Here is a 21,563-nt window from a genome sequence, read left to right on the forward strand (position 1 = left end):
TGCTTGCTCGCCAGCTTGGCTTAGATACTCTGAGTCCCCTGGGTCTGGTTTTCAGTCTGTTAAAGGGGAACGATGAATACCGCCTGCATTTGGTGACTGTGTGGACGAAGCAGGATGTGCGTGAGAGTTTAGAATGTGGCCCTTAGCAGGTGCTCAATAAACAGGAGCGAACACGCGCGCACACAAGCACGCCTGGTCCCTGGGCTCCGGGAGCTGAGTCTTGCTGTTTCACCCACAACCATATTTACTCCTTTGCTCAACACACACTAGGACACGCTCAAGCTGGCTGGGTGGAGGCTAGGGCGCAGACAATTACACCCCGCAGTGCCCAGAGTGCTGTGACACACACACACACACACACACACACACACACCAGCCCCCCAGCGCCATGCCAGTCCCTTATCTGCCCTGACAATGCTCCAGGCAGCCAGGTGGCACTACCTCTCAGTAATTTTCCACAACTTGAGAGAAGCCGAGCCTCTCGCACACTTTCCTCTTAGGGGTTGCTCTGAGGACTGAACGAAGGCACGCATACAGCAGGCTCAGGTGAGTGCCTGGCACCACCCAGGAAGCCCACCTCTGCCTTGTTTATTACGAAGCCACGGTTCCCCACCAGTGCTCTGGCCCCCCCCCCCCCCGCCAAAGTTCACAGGCTGCTGAAACGCATGAGCTTCCCGGGTGGGCTGGGCTGGGGGGATGTTAACAAGCAATTAACGCCAGGCAGGGACAAAGATGCCAAGGAGGGAAGGAAGAATCAGCTCTGGCTGGCTTGGGCAGGGCAGGGAAAGCGGAGCCGGACAGGCTGCGCAGAGGAAGTGGTTTTTGGTCCAGTTGGGTCTTGTTCGCGGAAGGAGATTTCCAGGGGCAGAGAAAGGGGGGAGGGAGCCACTTGAATAACAGGATGACCAGGCGACGAGTCCAGCTGCCTGTTCCCGCGCCAAGTGCAACCACGCGTGATCATGAGTTCGCTCAAGCACCCCGTTTTACGGACGCAGACCCTGGGGCACGAAGGGGACCCGAACCCAACTGTCAGACCCTGGGGAAGGGCATTTCTTGATGAGGGGAGAGCGCGGGGGTGGGGGTGCACTCGCGCCTTCACAAACGCCTGGCACCGACCGCCCGGCTCCGTGCTAGCTGCTGGGGACCCAGGGGGGTCCTGCAGGCAGGGTCCCGGTTCTCTCGGGCAGGGAGGCAGCAAACACCAGGCGTGCGCGGTTTCAGAGACGGAGGAGGGCTCCGCAAGAGCAGAGCGCGGGGCTGGGGCTGGGGCTGGGGCGGGGGGCCGACTGCTTCGGGTGGGCAGGGGGCTCCGGCCAGGTGGCGCATTTGGGATCCGCAGCGCACGCGTCCGGGGTGTGGAGCGCCCAAGCCGCGCGCGAACGCGCTTCGGGGCGCGGCTGCCGAGCGGCGCTTCCGGGCTCACAGAGACGCTCGCCGCGTCCCGGCAAAGTGCGCCTGCGCCCATTTTGCAGATGCGAGAAGCGAGGACGCGCAGCCAGCCCCGGCAGGGCGGCGGCGCGGACGCCGGGTCGCGGGCGCGAGCTCCGTGCGCGCCCTCCTCTGCGCCTGCGCGGGAGAGCTCGAGGAGGGGGAGGGGGGCGTGGCTCCGGGGGCGGGGCCGGCGGTTTCGGGGCGGAACCTCCGCGCGGCTAGGGCGGGCGTGCGGGGGAAGGCTTGGCGGCCGAGCCGCGGCCGGCCCCCGGGAGCCGCGCGGCGTCCGCTCGGGCTCCGGCTCGGGCGCCGGCTCCCGCCCCGGCTGCGCGCGCAGCCCTCCGGCTGCGGGCCGCCCTCCTCCGGCCCCGCCCAGCGCGGGGAGCGCGCGGCCGCCGCGAGAGCCGGAGACGAGGGCGACCGCTGAGCGGGAGGCGGCGGCGGGAGCGCGAGCTCCGGCCAGCGGCGCGGCGGCCCGGCAGGTGAGGGGACCGGGCGGGCAGGCCCCGGGGGGTCCGGGCCGAGAACCCCTTCGGGAACTCCGACCCACCTCGGTCCCCGAGACCCCTCCCAGCCTTCCCCTGGGGACCCCAGCCTCCCGAGACACCCTGGGGGCCAGCCCGCGCCCCTCCGGACCCCTGGTCCCCGAGACCCTGTCGCAGTCCCTGGGCCACCTCTGGCCCCCGCCGCTTGGAGGACCCCGCAACCCGAGACCCTTCAGGGTTTCCCCTAGACTTCCAGACACCCCGAGGACTCTCGGTTCCGGAAACCGCCCCCCACATCGCCTGAGGACCCCCTGAGCCCGCCCCAGGTTACCGTCCCGGTGCGCGGGGCTCCTGAGAAGCCCCCTGGGCCGCGCAGGCCCTCGGTGCCCTCTCTCCCCACCCCGGGGCTGCTCCCCTGCCCTTCTCTCTTTACCACCTGCCCCGAGTGTCCACTCCCCCTTTGGCTGGTCTCCAGGCTGGGTTTCTCAAACCTGAGGTCCGTGGACCCCGAGGGGCACCCGTGAGTCTTCGCTGGGGTTTGTGAATTCACGAGTACCCAAGAAGTGGGGGCCTGTAACAGGTCAGCCGATGAGCCTCTGTAACAGAGCAGGGGGTGCGACCTCAGCCCCCGCGGGATCATTTGTGTTTGCTGTTGCATTGAGGCCAGGGACAGTGTTTAACTTTTAATGCTCTTTGATGAGACTCATATGGCCTCACAGAAGAGTCTAGAGAACAGCGCTGATGTGGTGGAAGGAGGTAGAGCTGCGTCGGTGAGGGAGTTAGGGCAAGTCAGCCTTTGAGGTTGTCTCCTTGGCTTAATCTTTTCACTGGTGGAACGAGTCCTTTTTCTCTTGAAGGCCTGATCTTTAGGAGGAATTGACACTGGAGCTGGAGACGACAGAGTCCTTGCTCTCGGGGCCCCACGCTGGAGGGGTGGGGGTGGGGGTTGGGAGGCTGAGCAAGTGGGTAGTTTTTCCAGCGTAGTGGCACTGAGCCCAGCTGGGGTGGGAGCCGGATTCTCAGGAAGTGGCGTTCTGGGGGGCTTGTTGAAGGGGAGGAAGGCTGATGGGTAACAGGTGAGCGGATTCTTGAAGGTTGGGGTTGCGCAGCAGCTTGCCAGAGCAGTTCCGGGGAAGGGGACAGTGTGTGAAAAGGCACAGGGGTGTTGCCACGAGGCACAGCCGATCTTGGAAATGAGAAGTGTGGCTGGAGCCGAGATCCATCCTGGGGTGGCTGGAGACGTGTTGCCTCCCGTAATGAAGATGTTCTCGGGGTGCTGTGGGACTCTGACATGGGGAGAATGCAGCTTCGTTCCCTGAGGCTCATGCCCTTGGCCCTTTGCTGATTGACTGCCTCTGCCGTCACCCCAAGCAAGTGGCGATGCAGCGCAGGGCTGAAGGAAGGGAGGACTTACTTGGTGGGTGGAGAGGAGGGAGGGGAATTCTGGGGAGACCGGAAGGGGGGAACCCGGCAAGTTTGGCCGAGGGCGGGGTTTGAGGCAAAGAAAGGGGCGGGTGAGGGGGGTCAGGGTGAAAGTTCGGAGTCGGAGTCGAGGCCCGCTGACGGGTTTAAGGGGGGAAGTGAGATGGTTTCTGTTTATGAACAGCCACTGGCTGCAGGGGGGGGTGGGAGTGGGTGTTGTCTGGAGGAAGCCGGGTCATGGGAGCACGTGAGAGAGGGGTCCTGGGCCGGGATGGTGACAATGGGGACCGTGGCTTGCTTCCTCAAGTCTAGAGCCCCAGGACCGCCGTTCAGCTCTTTCCTGTCTGAGCCTACAGTTTTCTGCCCGGGAACTGACTTTGGAACTTACTAGTTCCTGGAGGAGAGGTTTTGTCCTTTTTTAACTTTAACTTTATTTATTTTGAAAGAGACAGCGTGTGAGTGGAGGAGGGGCGGAGGGAGAGAGAGAGAGTCCCAAGCAGGCCCCGTGCTGTCAGCACAGAGCCCGAGAGGGGCTCCATCCCACAAAACTGTGAGATCAGGACCTGAGCTGCAGTCAGCCGCTTAACCGGCTGAGCGACCCAGGCGGCCCTCAGCTGTGTTCTTTTAAGTGTTACCGCTTTTGATGTTTCCAGCAACGCTAGCAGACGGGAGATATTATTCCTCTTCTTACAGATGGCGGAGATAGAGACTCAGAGCGAGTAACTTAGTGTTAAGAAGGACCACCAGCACCTGGTTGCATAACTTGGAAGGCCGGGCTCTCCCTGCTACACCCTGCTTCCTCCCTGCCAGGAGCCCGGAGCATCCCCTGGCCCGGAGAGGGAAGTCCTGGGAGGCGGTGTTGGATCCCCAGTCCGCCCTCCTTGCCCGTCCCTGTGGAGGTCGGCGGCGTAGACCAAACCAAACTGTTGTGAACTGCTCGTTTTGCCTGCCGCTGCCTCTGCTGCCTCTTAGATCTTCCTCATAGTGGCCTCGCCTCTTAGCATTTCTGGAAAATGAGTCACGTAAGCAGGTGAAACTGGCGGTCAGTGAAACACCGTGGCTTGTTATTTGTGGAGATTTGGCGGTAAGAAGAGGTACGTCGGATGCAGTGAGTGCCTCAGATGGGGGTTTGGGGTCACGGTGGAGCAGGCGGTGCCCAGGGTAGTGCAGAGTTATGGGCCATGAGCCAGCGGTGAGTGCAGAGCGGGCCCCTGACTCCTTGGGGGGCCTTCACCAGGTCACTCCCTCTGAGTCTCCATTTCCGCTTCTCTAAGACGAGGGCATCTGGCATCCCGTCCCTTTCGGATCCCTCCGTAATGTTGCATTTCATTAGAGGTGGACTTTCTAGAACATCTCTTCTTTTTGTTGGGTTGGAGACATGCTGGGGGTTCGGCCTGCCCTTGGCCTTGGTACTGGTGTGTCTTCACCATTATTGGCTTATCATGAAGTGGCACATCTGTTTGAGTTAATTGGACGTGTCTCATCTGATGATGGACAAACTCAAACAGCCAACACGTGATTAGTTGGCAGGGTGCCTGGCAAAATGTCACGTATATTTGCTGTTCTGGACCACACTCGTGTTAGGAGAAAACATCATGGTGACTGGCCTCTTAGAAGGGTTTAATGTCAGCCTTGGCCGGATGAGATGTAAGAAAAATAGCTACTTCGAGGGGTTATTGGGAGGATTAAGTGAGAAAATGCATGCAAAGTGCTTGGTACTTTCCCCTGAATCTCATACGGGAACAAAAAATGTCAGTAACAAATGTGGTTTTTGGACTAAACTGTGACTTTTATGTTTTTTATTGGTGGGGGTTTTGTTGTTTTCTTCGTTTGGGAATTTTTGCCCAGTTTATGCCCAACCAACTCCGGAGGCGTGGTTCATTTATGACTGGTAAAAATAAGCATTTTTTTTTCCCTGTCGTAATTGATTTTGACTGAACTTTAATTTTTTTTTTTAAATGTTTATTTTATTATTTTTGAGACAGAGACAGAGCATGAACGGGGGAGGGGCAGAGAGAGAGGGAGACACAGAATCGGAAGCAGGCTCCAGGCTCTGAGCCATCAGCCCAGAGCCCGACACGGGGCTCAAACTCACGGACTGCGAGATCGTGACCTGAGCCGAAGTCGGACGCTTAACCGACTGAGCCCCCCAGGCGCCCCATTTTGACTGAACTTTAGAAAGTGATGGGTTAAGTGTCATGTGTTCAAATTGAGGTTCAAATTAAGTGTCATGTATTCTGTAAATTGAAGAAAAACAGTTCGTCCTGGAGATCCCCTATTAGGGATGGCTGGGACGAAGTTTAAGCTGCACTGTGGGCAAATTAGGGCATGGTTGTGCTCCCGCCCTGGCACAGTGGTGTCGCGGAAATAAGCTGCCCGAGGCTGGGGGAGGTGAGCCGGCCGATAGCGGCGCCCCCTTTCCGGTTGAGTGAGAACCTTTTCGGATGTGTGACTCACCTGGAGTTTTCACAACAATCCAACCGCTGGTGTGGGTGGTGGATTCCCAGGTGACAGATTTGGAAACCGAGGTGCAGAGAGCTCTCCCGGCTGGGACGCGGTGGTGTTTTCTCGACTCCAGGTCTGGTGTTTTCTCCGTGGTGCCTCCAGCGCTGCCTTCTGTTGGGAGTTGTAGTTTCGGGTCCGGGCCTCTCTTTGCGGTTCCGGAAGCTCGGTTGTTACCCGTTTGCACCTTGTTTCCGGATCAGGTGACCTCGTCGGCTCATCCGATTCTCTGGCAGCTTATTTCTCACCCCCAGGTGACTCATTTGTGGTTAGAAGCATGGCTGTCCGCAGTACTTGAAAGCTTGGGCTCTTCTTACCCGGTGATTTCTGCTTCTGTGCCCCCCGCCCCCAAGTCTGCATGGGAAGCCAGGCTGCCCTGAAGAAGGCGGTCTGTGGGAGTCACATCGGAGTAGGAGAGGACAGCGGTAACCACGGGTGTCTGTGCCGGGAGCTATGGGAACTGCTGTGGGACGCTGCTAAGTGGGAAGTGCTCGCTTTGGGGCTCCCGGGCTTTCAGACCCGCCTTGGTGCAGCCAGAGTACAACAGGTGGGTTTTGGCCTCCTTGTGGGACATCCCAGTCTTTAGGAACCCACGCTGGTTCCACGGATTGCACTTATCCTTGTACAGTTGACCCTTGAACCACACGCGTTTGAACTCTGAGTCCATTTACCTGCAGCTTGTTTGCAGTCAATATATTGGAACATCTGTGAGTTGAAAGAACACAGACAAGCCACATAGCCTAGAACTGTCACAAGAACTCAGAACAAGTTCGGTATGTCTGAATGCATAAAATATTTGTAGATGCCAGTTTATCTGATCAGTTAACTACCATAAAGCACACACAGGTCCATTAAAGAGTTAAAATTCATCAAAACTGGCAGACTGTGTGTGACTTCATTCTCCGTGGAGAGAAATGTCGACAGACGTAGAAATGCACTATTAAAACTGCATAAAGTTACCTGTAGTCCTACTGTACTGTCATTATTTTGTAGCCACCTCGGGTCGCTGTTGTGGTGAGTTCAAGTCCTGCCAGCATCTGCTTAAAATGCCACGGGCACCGATCTCCCCGTGAGCATTCCATCTCTCTGTACATTTTGTGTCTCGGTAAAAAGTGCTCTCTTGTGGCGCTTGCTGTTGGTAGTTAAGTTTTGGGGGACTCAAAAGTTCTACGCGGATTTTCAACCACGTGGGGTGCTGGTGCCCCACCTGTTCAAGGGTGAGCTCCGTCCGAGTCTGTCTCCTGTGAGCAGCACATTTACACATCTCTCCGTGTGGGTTACTTCTGTAACAGTGGTGGCTGTACCGTTGATAGGATGTTGTACGGAGGGCCGCCCTGTGGCCGGGCCTTTGTGGGAATCCAGTCATCTGTAGTCACGATGGCCGGTGTCAACACTTGGGCACACCTTCTGGGAGCATCTCATTCCGTCGCCCTCCGGATGGACTAGAGGTGAGGTGAAAGCCAGCACGTGCAAACTCTGGCGGATGTTTGCAGTACCTCCTCCCCTGCTGTGTGAAGGGAATATGTGTTGAGTACACGTCTCTTGCCTGTGATCAAGGGCTGTACGACTTGAGAGCTCTCCCCACTCCCCTGGGTCGCTCAAAACCCATATAATTCACTTACAGAAAGAAACGAAGGGGTTTGTCTAAGGACGTTTGTTGATCCCACAGACTAATTCGTGGTTCGTGCTGTAATTTGTAATAGAAAGTAATTAGTTTCAGTTTAAGGTTTTTGTTGTGCTCACGCAATAAAGACCATTCCCGACCAACGTTCTCTCCCTCCGCCTCAGTACTCCAGATCCAAGCACTCGTTGATCCGTTCTCTTGACGCTTTGGTCTCCTTCCTTTCCCGTCTCTGTGCTCTTCGTGGCGGTGGAAAACAGTGGTGGTGATGGGCGCTCCAAACTAGGGTCGGTTCTGCAGCTCGGCGTCTGGGCCCGCTCCGGCAGGTCGTTGGCTGGCCTCCCGGGCGTCACCCCTGCCCTTGTGCTGATCGGGCTGCTTGACTGGCACTGAGTGGCCCCGGGTAGCCTCTTCTGTGTTGGGTCGGGGGTGGTGCTGGGTTGTCACATGGTGTACCTCGGCTCTCCCCTGGTGGCTGTTCACCCTCCCAGAAGGCTGGACTGCACTTGACAAGGCCCGAGTTCCAAGTTCCAAGGGGGCTGGTTCCAGTGTCAAAGTGCCCCTCAAACTTTTGCTGGCTGCCCATATCCCATTGGTCAAAGAAGTCACATGATGATGAGGTCCAGAGTTAGTAAGTGAGGGGACCGTCCACGGGCGTGGTTATCAGGAAGCAGGATGGTAGGGGAAGGGCCTTCACAGTCTGGCACCGTGGGGTTAGGGAGCTGGGAGGGGGCCTTGTTTCGCTAGCCGTGATCACCAAGACCGTGGTCGTAGTTTATTCTTTTTTGCGTTGGACTCCGTTTGATGAGCATTTATTTCGTGCTGGATGCTGGGGGTTCAAAGAGTAGGACAGTCTCTGGTTACTCTAAAGCTAGTTCATAAACTATGCATGATCTCAAATTAAAAAAAAAATTTTTTTTTAAAGTTTTTATTCATTTTTGAGACAGAGAGAGACAGAGCCATGAGCAGGGGAGGGGCAGAGAGAGAGGGAGACACAGAACCCGAAGCAGGCTCCAGGCTCTGAGCTGTCAGCACAGAGCCCGACGCGGGGCTCGAACCCACGGACCGTGAGATCATGACCTGAGCCGAAGTCGGACACTCAACTGACTGAGCCACCCAGGCACCCCTCATGATCTCAAATTTTAAGCAGAAGACATCCTGTTAAGACTTTTATTCATGGTTTTAGAGAAAAAGGACGAGAACTGCTTATACAGATGTGTGTTGGGGCCTGATTCCACTTTCAGAAAATGCTGATAGGTCCTTGAAGAAAAAAAAAAAACCGGGTTGCTCTGGGCCTGCACACTGGTGACGACATGGTCACCAAGGAAACCAAAAGATGCAGCTTCTAAAAGGTCTCTGAAGGCTTTTGTTACTGTTGTCTAGAATCTGATTGGCTTAGCAGAATAGTGTCGGGATGGGAACAGACTGCCAGCGGCCTGCCCTGCGTCCTGCTGAAACTTCTAGGATCTGGCGCTAATTGCCTTGGAAATCTCCTACTCGGCCCTTGGTTTAAGAAGGAGCGCTTTGGGGGTACTTTCTGGGTTATGGTGAGATTTGGCTCTGCTGATGATTCTGCTGAAGGGACAGGAAATGAGGTAGTGTCTGTAGCGTGCAGTGTTCGAACGAACCGTAGATGTCTAAATATGGGCAGCTGTGCGGTTCATCTTCACGGTTCTTGGGTTGAGCTTTAATATAATTGAGTGCTTCCCCTGCTGGCTCCTTGGATTCTTAAAGGTGCACAGCAGTGTCTCTGTCTCGAGGCACATCTGGCCATTGCAGTTGGAGCCCGTGACTCGGTCTGAAGTGCTGTCTAAGGAGCTGGCTTCTGACCTTCATCGAGCTCAGGCAGAGAGAGGTTTGAGCGCTTAATCCAGCAACAAACCGCACGGCAGGGCAGGCTCTCATCTGTTATGTAAGCGTTCAGTACTTGCCGGATGAATTCCTTTGGCAAACTTTGAAATCACATAATTTCGGAGTTCCGTCGAGCCTGCCAAAGTTTAAATCGTTCATACTTTTTGACGGGTGCGTCAATGCAATTTTTAGATTTCCAGTTTGTAACTAAGGTCCTGCCTGTGTGGCGAATCACAAGCAGTTGAACAGAAGTTGGGAGAACGGCAGACAGGTGGAAGGAAGGTTTTTACCATGGAAACGGTTTGAGGCATTTCTGAAGTCTTTGGTTGACCAGTGACTGTTTAAGAAATATTCTAAAATGTTGCGTAGAGAAGGCCGAGGTGCAAGGCTCCTCCCCAGGAGTAACTATTTCAAAGCGATGTGTGTTATTTTGGGGGGGAGGGTGGGAGGCAGCTGGATTGGTCAACCGATAAGCATCTCATGTTAACTTTTCTTTTTTTTTTAGTTTTTTTTAATGTTTATTTGAGACAGAAGCAGAGCATGAATGGGGGAGGGGCAGAGAGAGAGGGAGACACAGAATCTGAAGCAGACTCCAGGCTCTGAGCTGTCAGCACAGAGCCCGATGTGGGGCTCGAACTCACCGACTGTGAGATCATGACCTGAGCCGAAGTCGGACACTTAACTGACTGAGCCACCTAGGCGCCCCTCACGTTAACTTTTCAAATATGATTGAGTAGGACCGAGCCTCAAGTTCCTTCCTGAAGCAGGAGGTTAAAGAGCTACCTCACTGGCAGGTCGGAGCCCGTGCTGTTTGACTCCACAGTTTGAACATCCAAGCACGTTTCACGGGAGACAGCCTCGAACTTTCAAAACTTGGTCGGCAAGAATTCACGTTTTATAGTTGTTAAAACTGACGATTGGTGAATAGTTATTGATATCTCAGGGCTGGGGTCCAGGGTTACTTAATATGGTGGAAAGCCCCAACATTTGTTACCTTCCATAGAAAATATCTAGTAGGTTAAAAAAAAAAAAAAAAAAAAGATTGGACTTGATGGCTTTGATCGGAACTTTCTAGTGGGGAGGATGGAGGGAGGGGACGAGAGCCAGCCCGAACTTTGCCAGCCTTCCCCTTTGGGTAGATCTCAGGCCTCTGTGCAGGATTCCTCTTGCCTGCGGGCTGTGCTTTCTTAACATTCGAGCGAAGGTCACAGACACCATCCGGAGGTCGATGGAAGCATTGAGCCCCTTCCCTGGGGCGGGGCGGGGCGGGGCTGAGAGACGCATCCACGCCTGCACACGGGTGTATCTGCGTTGTCAGGGCATATTCTGAGGATGCCATTTAGCTCTACAATCTAATGCTTATAGACCTATTAAGCCTTGTTTACTTACCCTGGGAAATTATTTTTGGTGACCTGATTCTAATTGAGATTAAAAGAAAAAAAGACTACACATGTAAAAAGGTGGTTTCCAGTCAGTGCAGGTTAGGATATGAGAAACCAGGCTTTTCCATATTTGCTGACCACTTTTCTGAAAGGTTGTTTGTCAGTGCATGCTGAGATGTTTTACGGTGTTTATACTTTAACTCAGCAATTGTACTTCTCAGGAATCTCTCCTAAATAAATAATTCCAAAATAGATAAAAATCTTTGTGCACAAAGATGGTTGTCCAGGTGCTGTAGTAATGTCCTGCCTTGGGATTTTAGATAAAATAAATGATGGCATATTAATAAGGTAGAATTTTGTGTATGTAGCTATTACACTTCTAGTTCTGAATTTAAAAAAAAATTTTTTTTAACGTTTATTTATTTTTGAGAGATAGAGACAGAGTGTGAGCAGGGGAGAGGCAGAGGGAGAGGGAAACACAGAATCGAAGCAGGCTCCAGGCTCCGAGCCATCAGCACAGAGCCCGACGCGGGGCTTGAACTCACAAACTGTGAGATCGTGACCTGAGCCGAAGTCAGACGCTTAACCGACTGAGCCACCCAGGCGCCCCTAGTTCTGAATGTTTTTAATAAGGAAAGGAAAATGCCTTTATTATAACGCATGGAAAAAAAAGTAGGGTATGACCTTTGGACTCAAGTGATGGGAAAAATGTAAACTGTCTTGAGGGAAATGTACAGATGTTCCTAATAGTTCTTGCCCATAGGTAGCAGAGTAATGGGCTTTATAAACTTGATTTTTCTGTATATTTCCTTATTTACAGAAGTATTAGTTCTGGAATTGGGGGAAAGTGATTCTGTAAAATTCGTAGACTGTGGAGATAGTTTGGCTGTAGAGACCTAGCTGGCTTAAGATGCTTGTTTTACAGAAGCAAAGAATCGACCTTTTACTTAGTTTGTATCTTTGGACTAGATTTCAGCCTGGCTGCAGGAGGGCTCCGCGCCCTGGAGATGTCGTCCCCCTGGCTTTGCTCTGGTGGGCAACTTGCCATCCTTCCTCCCATGACCAGTCGTTTGTGCGCGTGCCCACGGGAAGCCCTCTGGAGTCGAGTCCTCTCACGGACCCGCCGTGCCGTCTGCGCTGGGCACACGTTACTTTCCCTTCCCTTTCTGTCCAGAGTAGAGCTTTGGAGAGTCTGAATCTGAGCCTCCGCCTGGCCTGGTTGGTCACACAGACGTGGGAACGGTGGCTAGGGAAGCATTCTGGATGTATGTTTTTTGTATATGGCATTTTTTAGGTATTGTGATTTAACAAAGATCCAGGACCTTTGATTTGAATTCTAGCTTTCACTCTTCCAGAGTCTTAATGAGAGAACTTTGATCTGGGAAATAGAAGGCACAGCTGACTTATTTTTCTCTCTAGGATTTACAGATGGATCCAGTGGAAAAGACCACAAACAGAAGTGAACAGAAATCCAGGTAAATAAAGTCAGCTACACCTTCATGCAGGTGTAGAGCACCTATCACGGGTCTCCTGAGCTGGTGTTTAGCCCCCGCACAGGGAAAGTGCAAGGAGAACGTGGTGTCAGGAGGGATGCTCGGGCTGTGTAGCCATCCTTTGCTTCAACATAAGAACTGTTCCAGAAGGCAGTTCTCTCTTTGCCCGAGGAAGTGACTGTAACCTGGTCTCCAGACCAAGCAACAAGGGAACCCGGGGTCACGTCGGAGACTGGGAGGAGACTGGGAGTGCCATGCTTCTCTGGCTCAGTGGACCGCGGGTTACGGGCGTTAAGTGGTGTCGGGTTAAGGAGGGGTCAGCCTGGGGTGGGTCGCGATGGATAAGCGGCAGAAACCTGGTTTGGGCCGGGGATTATCTTACCTGTCACCGCCAGCAGGATCATTCTGTCATCGCGGTTGGTCTTTCCGAGCTCCCAGCAGCGTCAAGAGTTAAAATTGCCAGCGTGTTGTTCCCGTGTGTAGATGACTTAAATACGCGCTGCCCTCCAGGGGGACTCGTGACGACCAAGGCACAGCCGGCCCCAGCTCCTTTGTGGACGGAGGGCAGAGCGCGTGAGATAAACCCACAGCACAGCACGATGGGCAGGGCCTCTCGTCCGGCAGTGGAAAGTAGGGGGGTGACCGTGTTTGACCTGAGCCCCGCAGGTGTTCCTGGATGTCATGTTCCCTCTGACTGTGGTACTTCCAGGGTGACTTTCGCGCTCTCTTTCCCTTGTTTTTAAGCAGAAAGTTTTTAAAAAGCCTCATCCGGAAGCAGCCCCAGGAGCTGCTCCTGGTCATCGGGACGGGCGTCAGCGCCGCGGTGGCCCCGGGAATCCGTGCCCTCTGCTCGTGGCAGAGCTGCATCGAGGCCGTCATCGAGGCCGCCGAGCAGCTCGAGGTGCTTCACCCCGGGGACGTCGCGGAGTTCCGCAGGAAGGTGATGAAGGACCGGGACCTGCTGGTCGTCGCCCACGACCTGATCCGGAAGATGTCGCCTGTAAGTCTGTTTCAGAGGGCCGCTTCGGGTCTCCCTGGGTCGCTTGCTTCCGGACGGGGCTGCAGAGGGCGGAGCCGATGCGAACGCTTGCACGAGCCCGCGTCGCGTTCTGTTCTCGGCCGGGCCGGGCTGACGAGCCACCGTGTTCGTGTCCTTTAGAACCTGAACCGTCCCTTCCGACAGCGGTGATGCGGGCGCACTGCGGGGCTCCTGAAAGAGCCCGTGCTGAGTGGAGCCGGGATACGAGACGTGGTGACTGGGGTGTCATGCCACACTGGGGACGAACCTTGGTTTCACGCCCATTTAGCAGACGGGTATCCTGGAGGTGTGGTTTTGGTTTAAGCAGGCCAGCCGCGTAGCTTCGGAGGACAGGTGGTTCCCGAAAACATTTTCAGATGGGGGAAGCTAGAGCGTCTTTGTCCGCAGGGGGACGTGATCTGGTGGAGAGGAAGAGCGGTCCCCTCGAGTCGGGGGTGCCGGCATGGGGGTGGGGGTCCGCCGTGAGGCAGCCGCCGTGGACAGGCAGGGACGCTGGGAAGCTACACGGGGCGGAAGGGGCCAGGGGCGGGTTTCTTCTGGTTACTTCTGGGTTTATTAGAGCACAGCCGTCATCTGAGCGTTGCGGGGGGTGGGGGCGGGTAGGGTGTTGGAGACGCTGCACAGAAAGCATGAGAGGATGTCTGCAGGGTCATTGGGGAGACCGGGAGAGTTTAGGCCGCTGTGCCCCCAACTACTGACTTGATGTGGTCACATTTGTGCCCCTCACGTGGAAGTCGGGCAGGCAGCCCCGGGACAGCATGCTGGTTTGCCAGGGCCGGGGCCCCCGGGCCTTGTTTTGTTCCTCTGCCAACATGTGCCTGTCCGGCAGGGCAGGAGGGGAGCGGGGAGGGCTCCCGCCTCACCCCTGCCTGACGTGGGAGCCGCATCTACCGCCTGTGTTCTCGTCGCGCCGGCCTGGGTCTCCAGCGTCTGGGACGTGTTTCGGCTGGGCAGCTGTCCCGGGGGACGTGTTCTGTTGGCTCGGGGCAGCTGGGACGTGGGGCCAGGCCTGGCCCGCTGCCTGTTTTGTAAATGAAGTTGCCGGTGCCCAGCCACGCCGATCGTTTGCGTATTGTCCACGGCTGCTCTCACGCTCAGGCGCAGGGTCGGGTAGTTGTCACAGAGACTGAGGCCCACAGAGCCTGAAGCAGTTGCTGTCTGGGCCTTTGCAGACGGGGTTGCTGAGATGGACGGGGACGAGTCAGTGGACAGAGTAGTGTCGCGGGGCAGGTGGTGCGGGGCCGCGTGCCGTGAGAGGTGGTTCATTTGTTGAGAGGCCACGAGGCAGACACTTGGAGCTCCCGCACAGATGGAGCCTTACTCTACTCTTCTCTTTACTTCTGTGCTTTTTTAAACTTCGTAAGACAGGAGTTAAGGTGAGGCCAGCCGGAACGGTTGCGTTTCCTCAGCCATGGTCAGCAGGTTGAGAACAGCTATGGGGTAAGTGGCGAGTTTTTCCAAATTGCCAGGAAATCCTGGCAAAGGACGGGAGGGGCAGTGAGGTTGAAAGCTTGGTCAGGGGCGTAGTTGCGGTGATAGATCACGGAATGTAAGCTGCCTCCTGGGAGAAGGTGGGTGGCCAGGGGGGCGGGTCCGCGGGACCCGATTCGGTGGTGGGCGGGTCCTGCTGGCTTCGGGGTGGCCCTGGGCGCCGGGGTGCTGGCAGGGTGAGCAGGTGCCAGGGGAGGCCCGGCCAGAGGTTCTGAAAGGGCCGGGCTCTTGGTGGTGGTGAGGCGCGGGATGTGACAGCAGGCTGGTGGCGGAGATGGGACGCGGTCGGTGGAGGGGAGGGAGGGAGGTGCTTCGAGGGTCAGCTGAGTGGCTGAAGGAACCGGCAGGAACTGGCCCAGAAGTACAGCCAGAGAGACTTGATGGGGAGCTGGGTCCACCCCTGCGCCCCCAGGGCCGGGCCGGTTTTCAGTGGCACCAGGAGGCGGACGCTCACAGAAGTAGGTGAACGTGTGGGAATTTACCGATGACGGGAACAGGGGAAGGGTTTTTGGGGTCGGGGAAGGAGTCGAGAATGTCAGAAAAGGGGGTCGAGCGCCGTCCTGGGGTCTTGGGACCTGGGACCTGCGCCGGGACAGAGGTGGCTTCTGATGGACAGAACTGAGGGCGGGCCGGTGCGTGTCGTGTCGTGTGCGGTGGGGGTGGCCGGGAGGCTCAGCCTTCCCGAGTGCACGCTGCCGCCTGACCCCCGCGCCCCCCTGGCTGCCCCCCAGCCCCACTCCCCCGCGGCCCCTCTCAGCTTGTGTGTGTTTGCGGCTCCCCCGCCCTCCTCTTGAGCCGGGCTTTGCCCCCGTCGCTGCACACGGAAGTGGCTCCGGTCAAGGCCGAAGGGGACCTTTGGTGCCCCATCCAGAGGCCGGATCTCCTTCCCGTCCCAGTGAACCACCCAGCAGCATGTGCCTTACTGTCCTCCGCCTAACCTGAAGATGCCGTGGCACCGAGAAACAGAAAACCAGCACCTCCGCAGCTCCTCACAGGGAAATCTGCAGTCCGCAAAGCCCCACGTGATCTGGTGCCCGGTCACCTCACCTGCCCGCCCTTACCCGCCAGGGCCCCGGATCACCCTCGGACCCACCTTTGCCGTTGCTGCCTCAGTGCCTTTGCGTCCGCTCTTCCCTCTGCTTGGGCCACTCCCAGAGGGCGTGTGCTCCAGTGTCCCCATTCCTAGTGCCCTTGGCCCCCAGCAGCGCCGTCCCCCCTTTTCTGCTTCACTTTCCCGTAACGTTGGCCGCCACTGACGTACCACTTAGGTTTTGTACGTCGTCTGCCTCCTCCAGGGTTTTAGGAAACTCTTATCAGGTCGGGGTTTCCTTTCTTTCTGAAAGCAGCAGCCAGAAAGAATGTTGCTGCATAGCTGCTCAGTTGCTGAGAGAGGATGTTTTGGTAACTCTGTCCCACCTTTCTGTAGCGTACAGGTGACACCAAGCCCAACTTCTTCCAGGACTGCCTGATGGAGGTCTTCGACAACCTGGAGCACCACATCCAGAACCCGCTGGTGTTGCAGTCCGTCCTCAGCCTGATGGACAGGGGCACGATGGTTCTCACCACCAACTACGACAACCTGCTGGAGATTTTCGGGCAGCAGCAGAGCAAGCCCATGGAGTCCCTGGACTTGAAGGACAAGACTAAGGTGCGGGCTGCAGGGTTGGGGGCGGGGGTGTCTTCCCCCCTCCGCAGGCCGACCGAGCCCTCCTTTTCACGGCAGCACATTAGCGATCGCGACACCGGGAGGGCGACGACTTGTCTCACCTGCTCGTTTCCTCTGTGCCTTTGTCCCGCTCACGTGCGTGTGTGCGCGTGGCAGGCCCTGTGGGAAGGAGGGCCGGTGGTTTGGGTAGCCCCTCCCCCTCGTTCTGGATCGGGTGATGCTGTGGGTGACGTTGTTGTCTTGATACTTTTCCCTTAATACCGTACTTGGAATGTTTCCTGATCACGAAGCTATTTCTAAAAGCTTACAAACGGCAGGGCGATGGGAGAACTGAACGACAATTGCCATCCTTTCTCTGTTATTATTAGCGTCTTTGCACAAGTACAAATAACACTACCGTCAAGATGTTTACACTTGTGTGTCTTTCTGGTGACTTCTTTAGGGTAAAATCTCAGAAGAGCGGCAGGGTCAGAGGGCAGAGTATTTTAGACAGATGATGTGAATCACCAGGTTGCTTCCCGGAAGATAGCCAGTTCCTGCCCCCACCAGCCGCGTCAGAGAGCACGCGTGTCCCACATCTTGTCACACGTGTCACCAGAAAACAAAACAAAACGCATTTCTCCCGTTGAGGTGGAAATCGGTGAACAGTGTACGTTTCTGTTTCTCTTGTCGCTAAGGTCGATCCTGGTTTCATTTTGTTGACTGTATTTCTTTTGTGAAATGTTTGTGTCTTTGTGTGTTTGCTTAAAGATGTTGTGTCATTACTAACGCCGCTGCTGGGTTATCCAGCTCATGCGCCCAGGAAGCCGAAGCGCGTAGAGATCGCGCCTTGACGTTGAGGGCTGCTCCTTGCGCCCTCCCCCGCGGAATGTGGCGAAAGCGTGTGCCGGCACGGTCCGCACGGTGGGGCCACGCCCTCCCCTGAGCTCTTTGTGACACGTGACAGAGCGCCTGCTCGCCGCACCCCAGCCACGCGGTCCCATCTGCGAGGCTCTCTGGCTGCTGCTGTTGTAAATCGCATCCCTGGAAATCAAGTGCAAAGGGCCTGTGGCAGAAGTGCCGGCCGGCCCACCTCCCGCCCGGTGCCCACAGAGTTGGGCTCCTGCTGCGTGTCTGGTGGTGCCAGGCCTGCCCGCCGATGTGACGGTGGCCCTGGTGTGAAGACAAAATGGAGTGTGTGTGATGTGCAGCTTTTCAAGGGCCTTGTTCTAGATCTTGAGGTGAAGTCAGTCCAGGGCTGTTTGATAAGTTATGGGTCCACACGTGTGTTTTTCTGGGCGTTCAGACGACACGTCCACGGCAGTGACTAAAATAGAACGTGTCACTCAGAAGCGAAAGTCCCCTTCATCCCCCTCAAGGAACCGGTCTCGGCAGGTAGCTGGCATCTCACGTGCTGAAAGCCGGCTGTAAAGCAGTTCTTGGTCCGACAGGACTCAAGTGGCACAATAGCCCGGTTCCTCTTAGGCTTTAAAGGTGCGATTACAAAGTGAAGTATTTCTCTCGCTCTTTCCAAGGAACGGTTGAAAACCCGCGAGTCCGGCGTAGATGTCTTCCTCTTCTGCCTCCTTTAAATAATAGCTTTCTCCCCTCTGTCCTGGCTTGCTGTCCCACAGGTCCTTCAGTGGGCGAGAGGGCACATCAAGTACGGAGTTCTCCACATTCACGGCTTGTACACCGATCCCTGCGGGATGGTCCTGGATCCGTCGGGGTACAAAGATGTTACTCAAGACCCGGAAGTCATGGTACGGCCCCCCTTCCTCAGGCACTGCTTGCGCCCCTTGGGACTTGGTGGCCGCTGGCTGCTTGCTGGCAGTCCGAGCGGGTTCCTGGCCTCCAGGCATACTCCTGCCCCTCTGTCCACACAGCTGGCGCTGTTCTCGGCTCTGTCTCCCGGGGCTGGCGCGTTGAACGGGTGCCCGGTCCTCGTGCGGTGCGGCCTGGCCGCTCGGGGACGCAGGTGAATCTCTTCGGCGTGATCCGCGCCGGTTGTCTCCGGCCTCTCGTCCCGACCTCACGTGGTGCTTTTCTGCATTCTTTCAGGCCTCCCCTCTCCTTTCTCTGCTTGGCATTCTCTCTAGCTTTCAAAACCTTGTTTTACACTTCATTCCTTCCCTGTGAGGCTTTTTTGATATCCTGGACAGAACGAAGTGTGGAAAAGCTGCTTTTCAGCTTTCTATAAACTCTTTTAGTTAGAGCACTTACAAACCACAGTATTCTCACGGAGTCACCGGCAAGCTCGGGGTCGGGCGCCGTGGTCCTCGTGCCGATCCCGGCCCGCGGCCCAGGTGTGGCCAGACGGGTGGCCGGGCTGATGCCCCTCAGCTGCGTCGGTAATGCTGTGAGGACGCCTGGGTGGACACCGGACCTCCCCCTGGGGTGTCGGGCGTCTGAAGGGGCAACTTCCTGCCGCACGCCCGAGTGACCGCGCAGAGTCCTGGCGGCCCCCTCTGGCCCGCTCCCTGGGGTCCCTGTCCTTGGTCTCCCCCCTCCTCAGCTCTCTGCTCTCACTCCCAGAAACCCAGTTCTGACCGCGGCACCCCCGTTACCGTCTGTGAGCCACGGAGACACGTTAATTCCAGACCGTCATACATAACACAGTTCTGGACAGAAACGAATGGAACGTCCTCAGTTCCCGTTTCGAGAATTTAAAATTGTACTTAATTCCAGGAGATTTGACTGGAGGGACTGCACCACAAGGTGGGTGGTGGGTGGGCGTCAGACTCTCCTTACTTTAAGGCACGTCTACGCTGGACGTCGACTGGGACCTGGATCCGTGACCCCGGCTTGGAGAGGAAGGGGCTCCCGCGGGTGCCGAGCAGGGAGTGTGCGCGCGGCTCAGGCCTCAGTTCGCTCACGCGCCACGCCGCGTTGACGCGAACGGCTCGCCTCTCACACTGGGGACGGTGTGGCTGGTGGGGACGGCCTGTTGCCGAGCGACACTCTAAAGGCACAGGCGCGCGGCCGGGCCGGGACCTCGCCGTCTTTCGGACGAGCGTCCCTGTCTCTCGGCTGGTTTCTCCGCAGGAGGTGCTCCAGAACCTGTACCGCACCAAGTCCTTCCTGTTCGTGGGCTGCGGAGAGACCCTGCGGGACCAGATCTTCCAGGCTCTCTTCCTCTACTCGGTGCCCAACAAGGTGGAGCTGGAGCACTACATGCTGGTGCTCAAGGAGGACGAGGACCACTTCTTCAAGCATCAAGCGGACATGCTCCTGCACGGGATCAAGGTCGTGTCGTACGGGGACTGTTTTGACTATTTTCCCGGATACGTGCAGGACCTCGCCTCTCAGATCTGCAGGCAGCGCAGCCCAGGTACGGGCCGTTCCCCCTTCCGGGCGTAAAGCGATGGGGTTCTTTCTGATTTTCCTTTCTTGGGGATAGAACGTACGTACCGCGAGACGAAGTGGAGATGTAGTTTTACACACCCTTACGTTGACCGGCCCTCCAGCCACGTTTTAAAAGGGTCCGTGTGTCCGTTACAAATCGGAGGCTGGGGCGAGTGGTCTGATGGTAACGTCTGCAAGCGGAGCCTTAGCGTTTAGCGCTGTGCGTGCAGGAGCCCCCGTGTACTCCCGTTTCCGATGGCCGGCCATGTCCCCGCCGAGGCCCTTAACCAGGAGAGCAAACTGCCCAGCCGGCCGCAGCCGTTGAGATGCCGAAACCCCAAAAAGTGCAGAGACCTCATTTATTCTCACCGTGTCGCTGCAGCTCATGACTTAGAACCGCAGAGACACGAGACGGTTTCACGAAGACTTTTCTTTTCGCAAATAACATCTTTTCCCCGTTCTGCTGCGTGCAGCACACCCTCGTAGGTGATTCCTGGCCCGGCTGGGGGGGGGGGAGTTGTTGACCTGCCCAGGAAGGACCAGGGTAACTGAGCAGCTTTTAAGTGGGTCAGCCTGTCAGAAGGGCAGTTGATGGCTTTGAGGTCGGGGACGTCAAACACGGATGATGGTGGGCGTGGAGCGGTCTTTACTGGCTGCCATTTAATTGCAGCCAGAACCTCCCCCACTCCCCCCGGGCAGGGGACTTGGGTCGACCACGTGGACGGCTGCACGTGGCCGCTGTGACCTGGAAGGCCAAGATTGCGGCCGACCAGATGCGTACATGGTCCCGACAGCTCCGTCTTTCCCCGCTCGTCCTAGCGGACAGTTGGCTTTACGTCGAGGGCAGTGGTCCGTGTCGTAGCCCGAGGAGCAGCGGGGACGGACCCTCACGGGGCCCCACACCACCGTCAGTTTTACCTTCTCCACCTTCGTGTTCGGTCACAGGACCCGGGGCCACGAAACAGATGATTTGATAGATGGCGAGGCCAGCTTAGAGGCGAATCACTTGCCCGGTGAACGCCCAGAGATTTCGGAGCCGGAGCTGGATCCGGTGTGTCCCAGGCAGGCCCGCGCGGCCTCATCCTGCCCCTCCCCACGGCCTCCCCCGCCTCCGCACACACGGCTGCCCCGAGGACCGGGGCTCACGAAACCCGAGTGAGCTCGGGCTCCTGGGGCGAGCCCCCGTGCCTGCCTGTCCCCGCTAGACCACCTTCCATGGCCCCGGGTGCATCCGACGAGCTGTCAGGGCCAAAAGCTCTTTTGGACCCGGAATCTGTGACCGTGTCCTTCAGGACGTTTGTGCTTACCTTCGCGAATTATCTCTCTTGACTGGAGAGGGTGGTGTCCTGGCAAGGACAGTCGTGACAGTGACCGCGGGTACCGTACCTGCCTCCCCGTGTGCCAGGCTGGCCCAGACATGCCACACGTGGAGCCCCTCGGTCCTCACGGTAACCCTGGGAGGAGGCTGGGAGGAGGCAAGGAGGGGCGCTCCCGGCCCGGGGCCCCACGGCACACCGGAGCTGGCGTTCAGGTCCCCTTGTCGCGCTGCCTCTCCGAGCAGCCCTTGCCGCCGTCCCTGCCGCTGCCCTGAGGATGAGGACGAAGGGCACGTGACGTCTCAGTTCTGCTGACTCTTTTCTTTCTTCTCCAGATGCTGACCGAGTGGACAGCACCACGCTGTTGGGTAAACAGATCTTGATTTCTGCCAGCCCATTCTTTGCCTACATGTGCTGCTAGCTCGCTGCCGCTGTTGCAGAATCACCAAGTGTTTCTCGTAGTAAATACTTAGCCTGTATTGAAACGGCCCCCCCAGAGGTGATGGCCAGCCCTGCCCTCACGAGGGTCTCTGCCACAGC

The 21,563-nt window shown here is 56.8% G+C and overlaps 1 protein-coding gene across 11 annotated transcripts in view; it reads left to right on the top strand.

The window, feature by feature from the left end:
• Nucleotides 1–527: 527 nt before the first annotated feature.
• FAM118A (family with sequence similarity 118 member A) overlaps nucleotides 528–21,563 on the top strand; it is a 41,222-nt gene continuing 20,186 nt past the window's right edge. For 3 of the 11 annotated variants that reach the window (XR_006205180.1, XR_006205179.1, XR_006205178.1), the window contains exons 1-6: nucleotides 12,114–12,169; nucleotides 12,932–13,187; nucleotides 16,144–16,365; nucleotides 17,997–18,125; nucleotides 19,408–19,693; nucleotides 21,359–21,391. Coding sequence is in view for 8 of the 11 variants with exons in the window: in XM_042948104.1 (XP_042804038.1) it covers nucleotides 12,123–12,169; nucleotides 12,932–13,187; nucleotides 16,144–16,365; nucleotides 17,997–18,125; nucleotides 19,408–19,693; nucleotides 21,359–21,391 (973 nt within the window). In the remaining 3 variants the exon portion in view is untranslated. The other 8 variants (XM_042948109.1, XM_042948104.1, XM_042948108.1 and 5 more) reach the window with 8 other exon arrangements.

This window comes from Panthera leo, chromosome B4 (assembly GCF_018350215.1).
Source record: "Panthera leo isolate Ple1 chromosome B4, P.leo_Ple1_pat1.1, whole genome shotgun sequence".
Lineage (NCBI taxonomy): Eukaryota > Metazoa > Chordata > Mammalia > Carnivora > Felidae > Panthera > Panthera leo.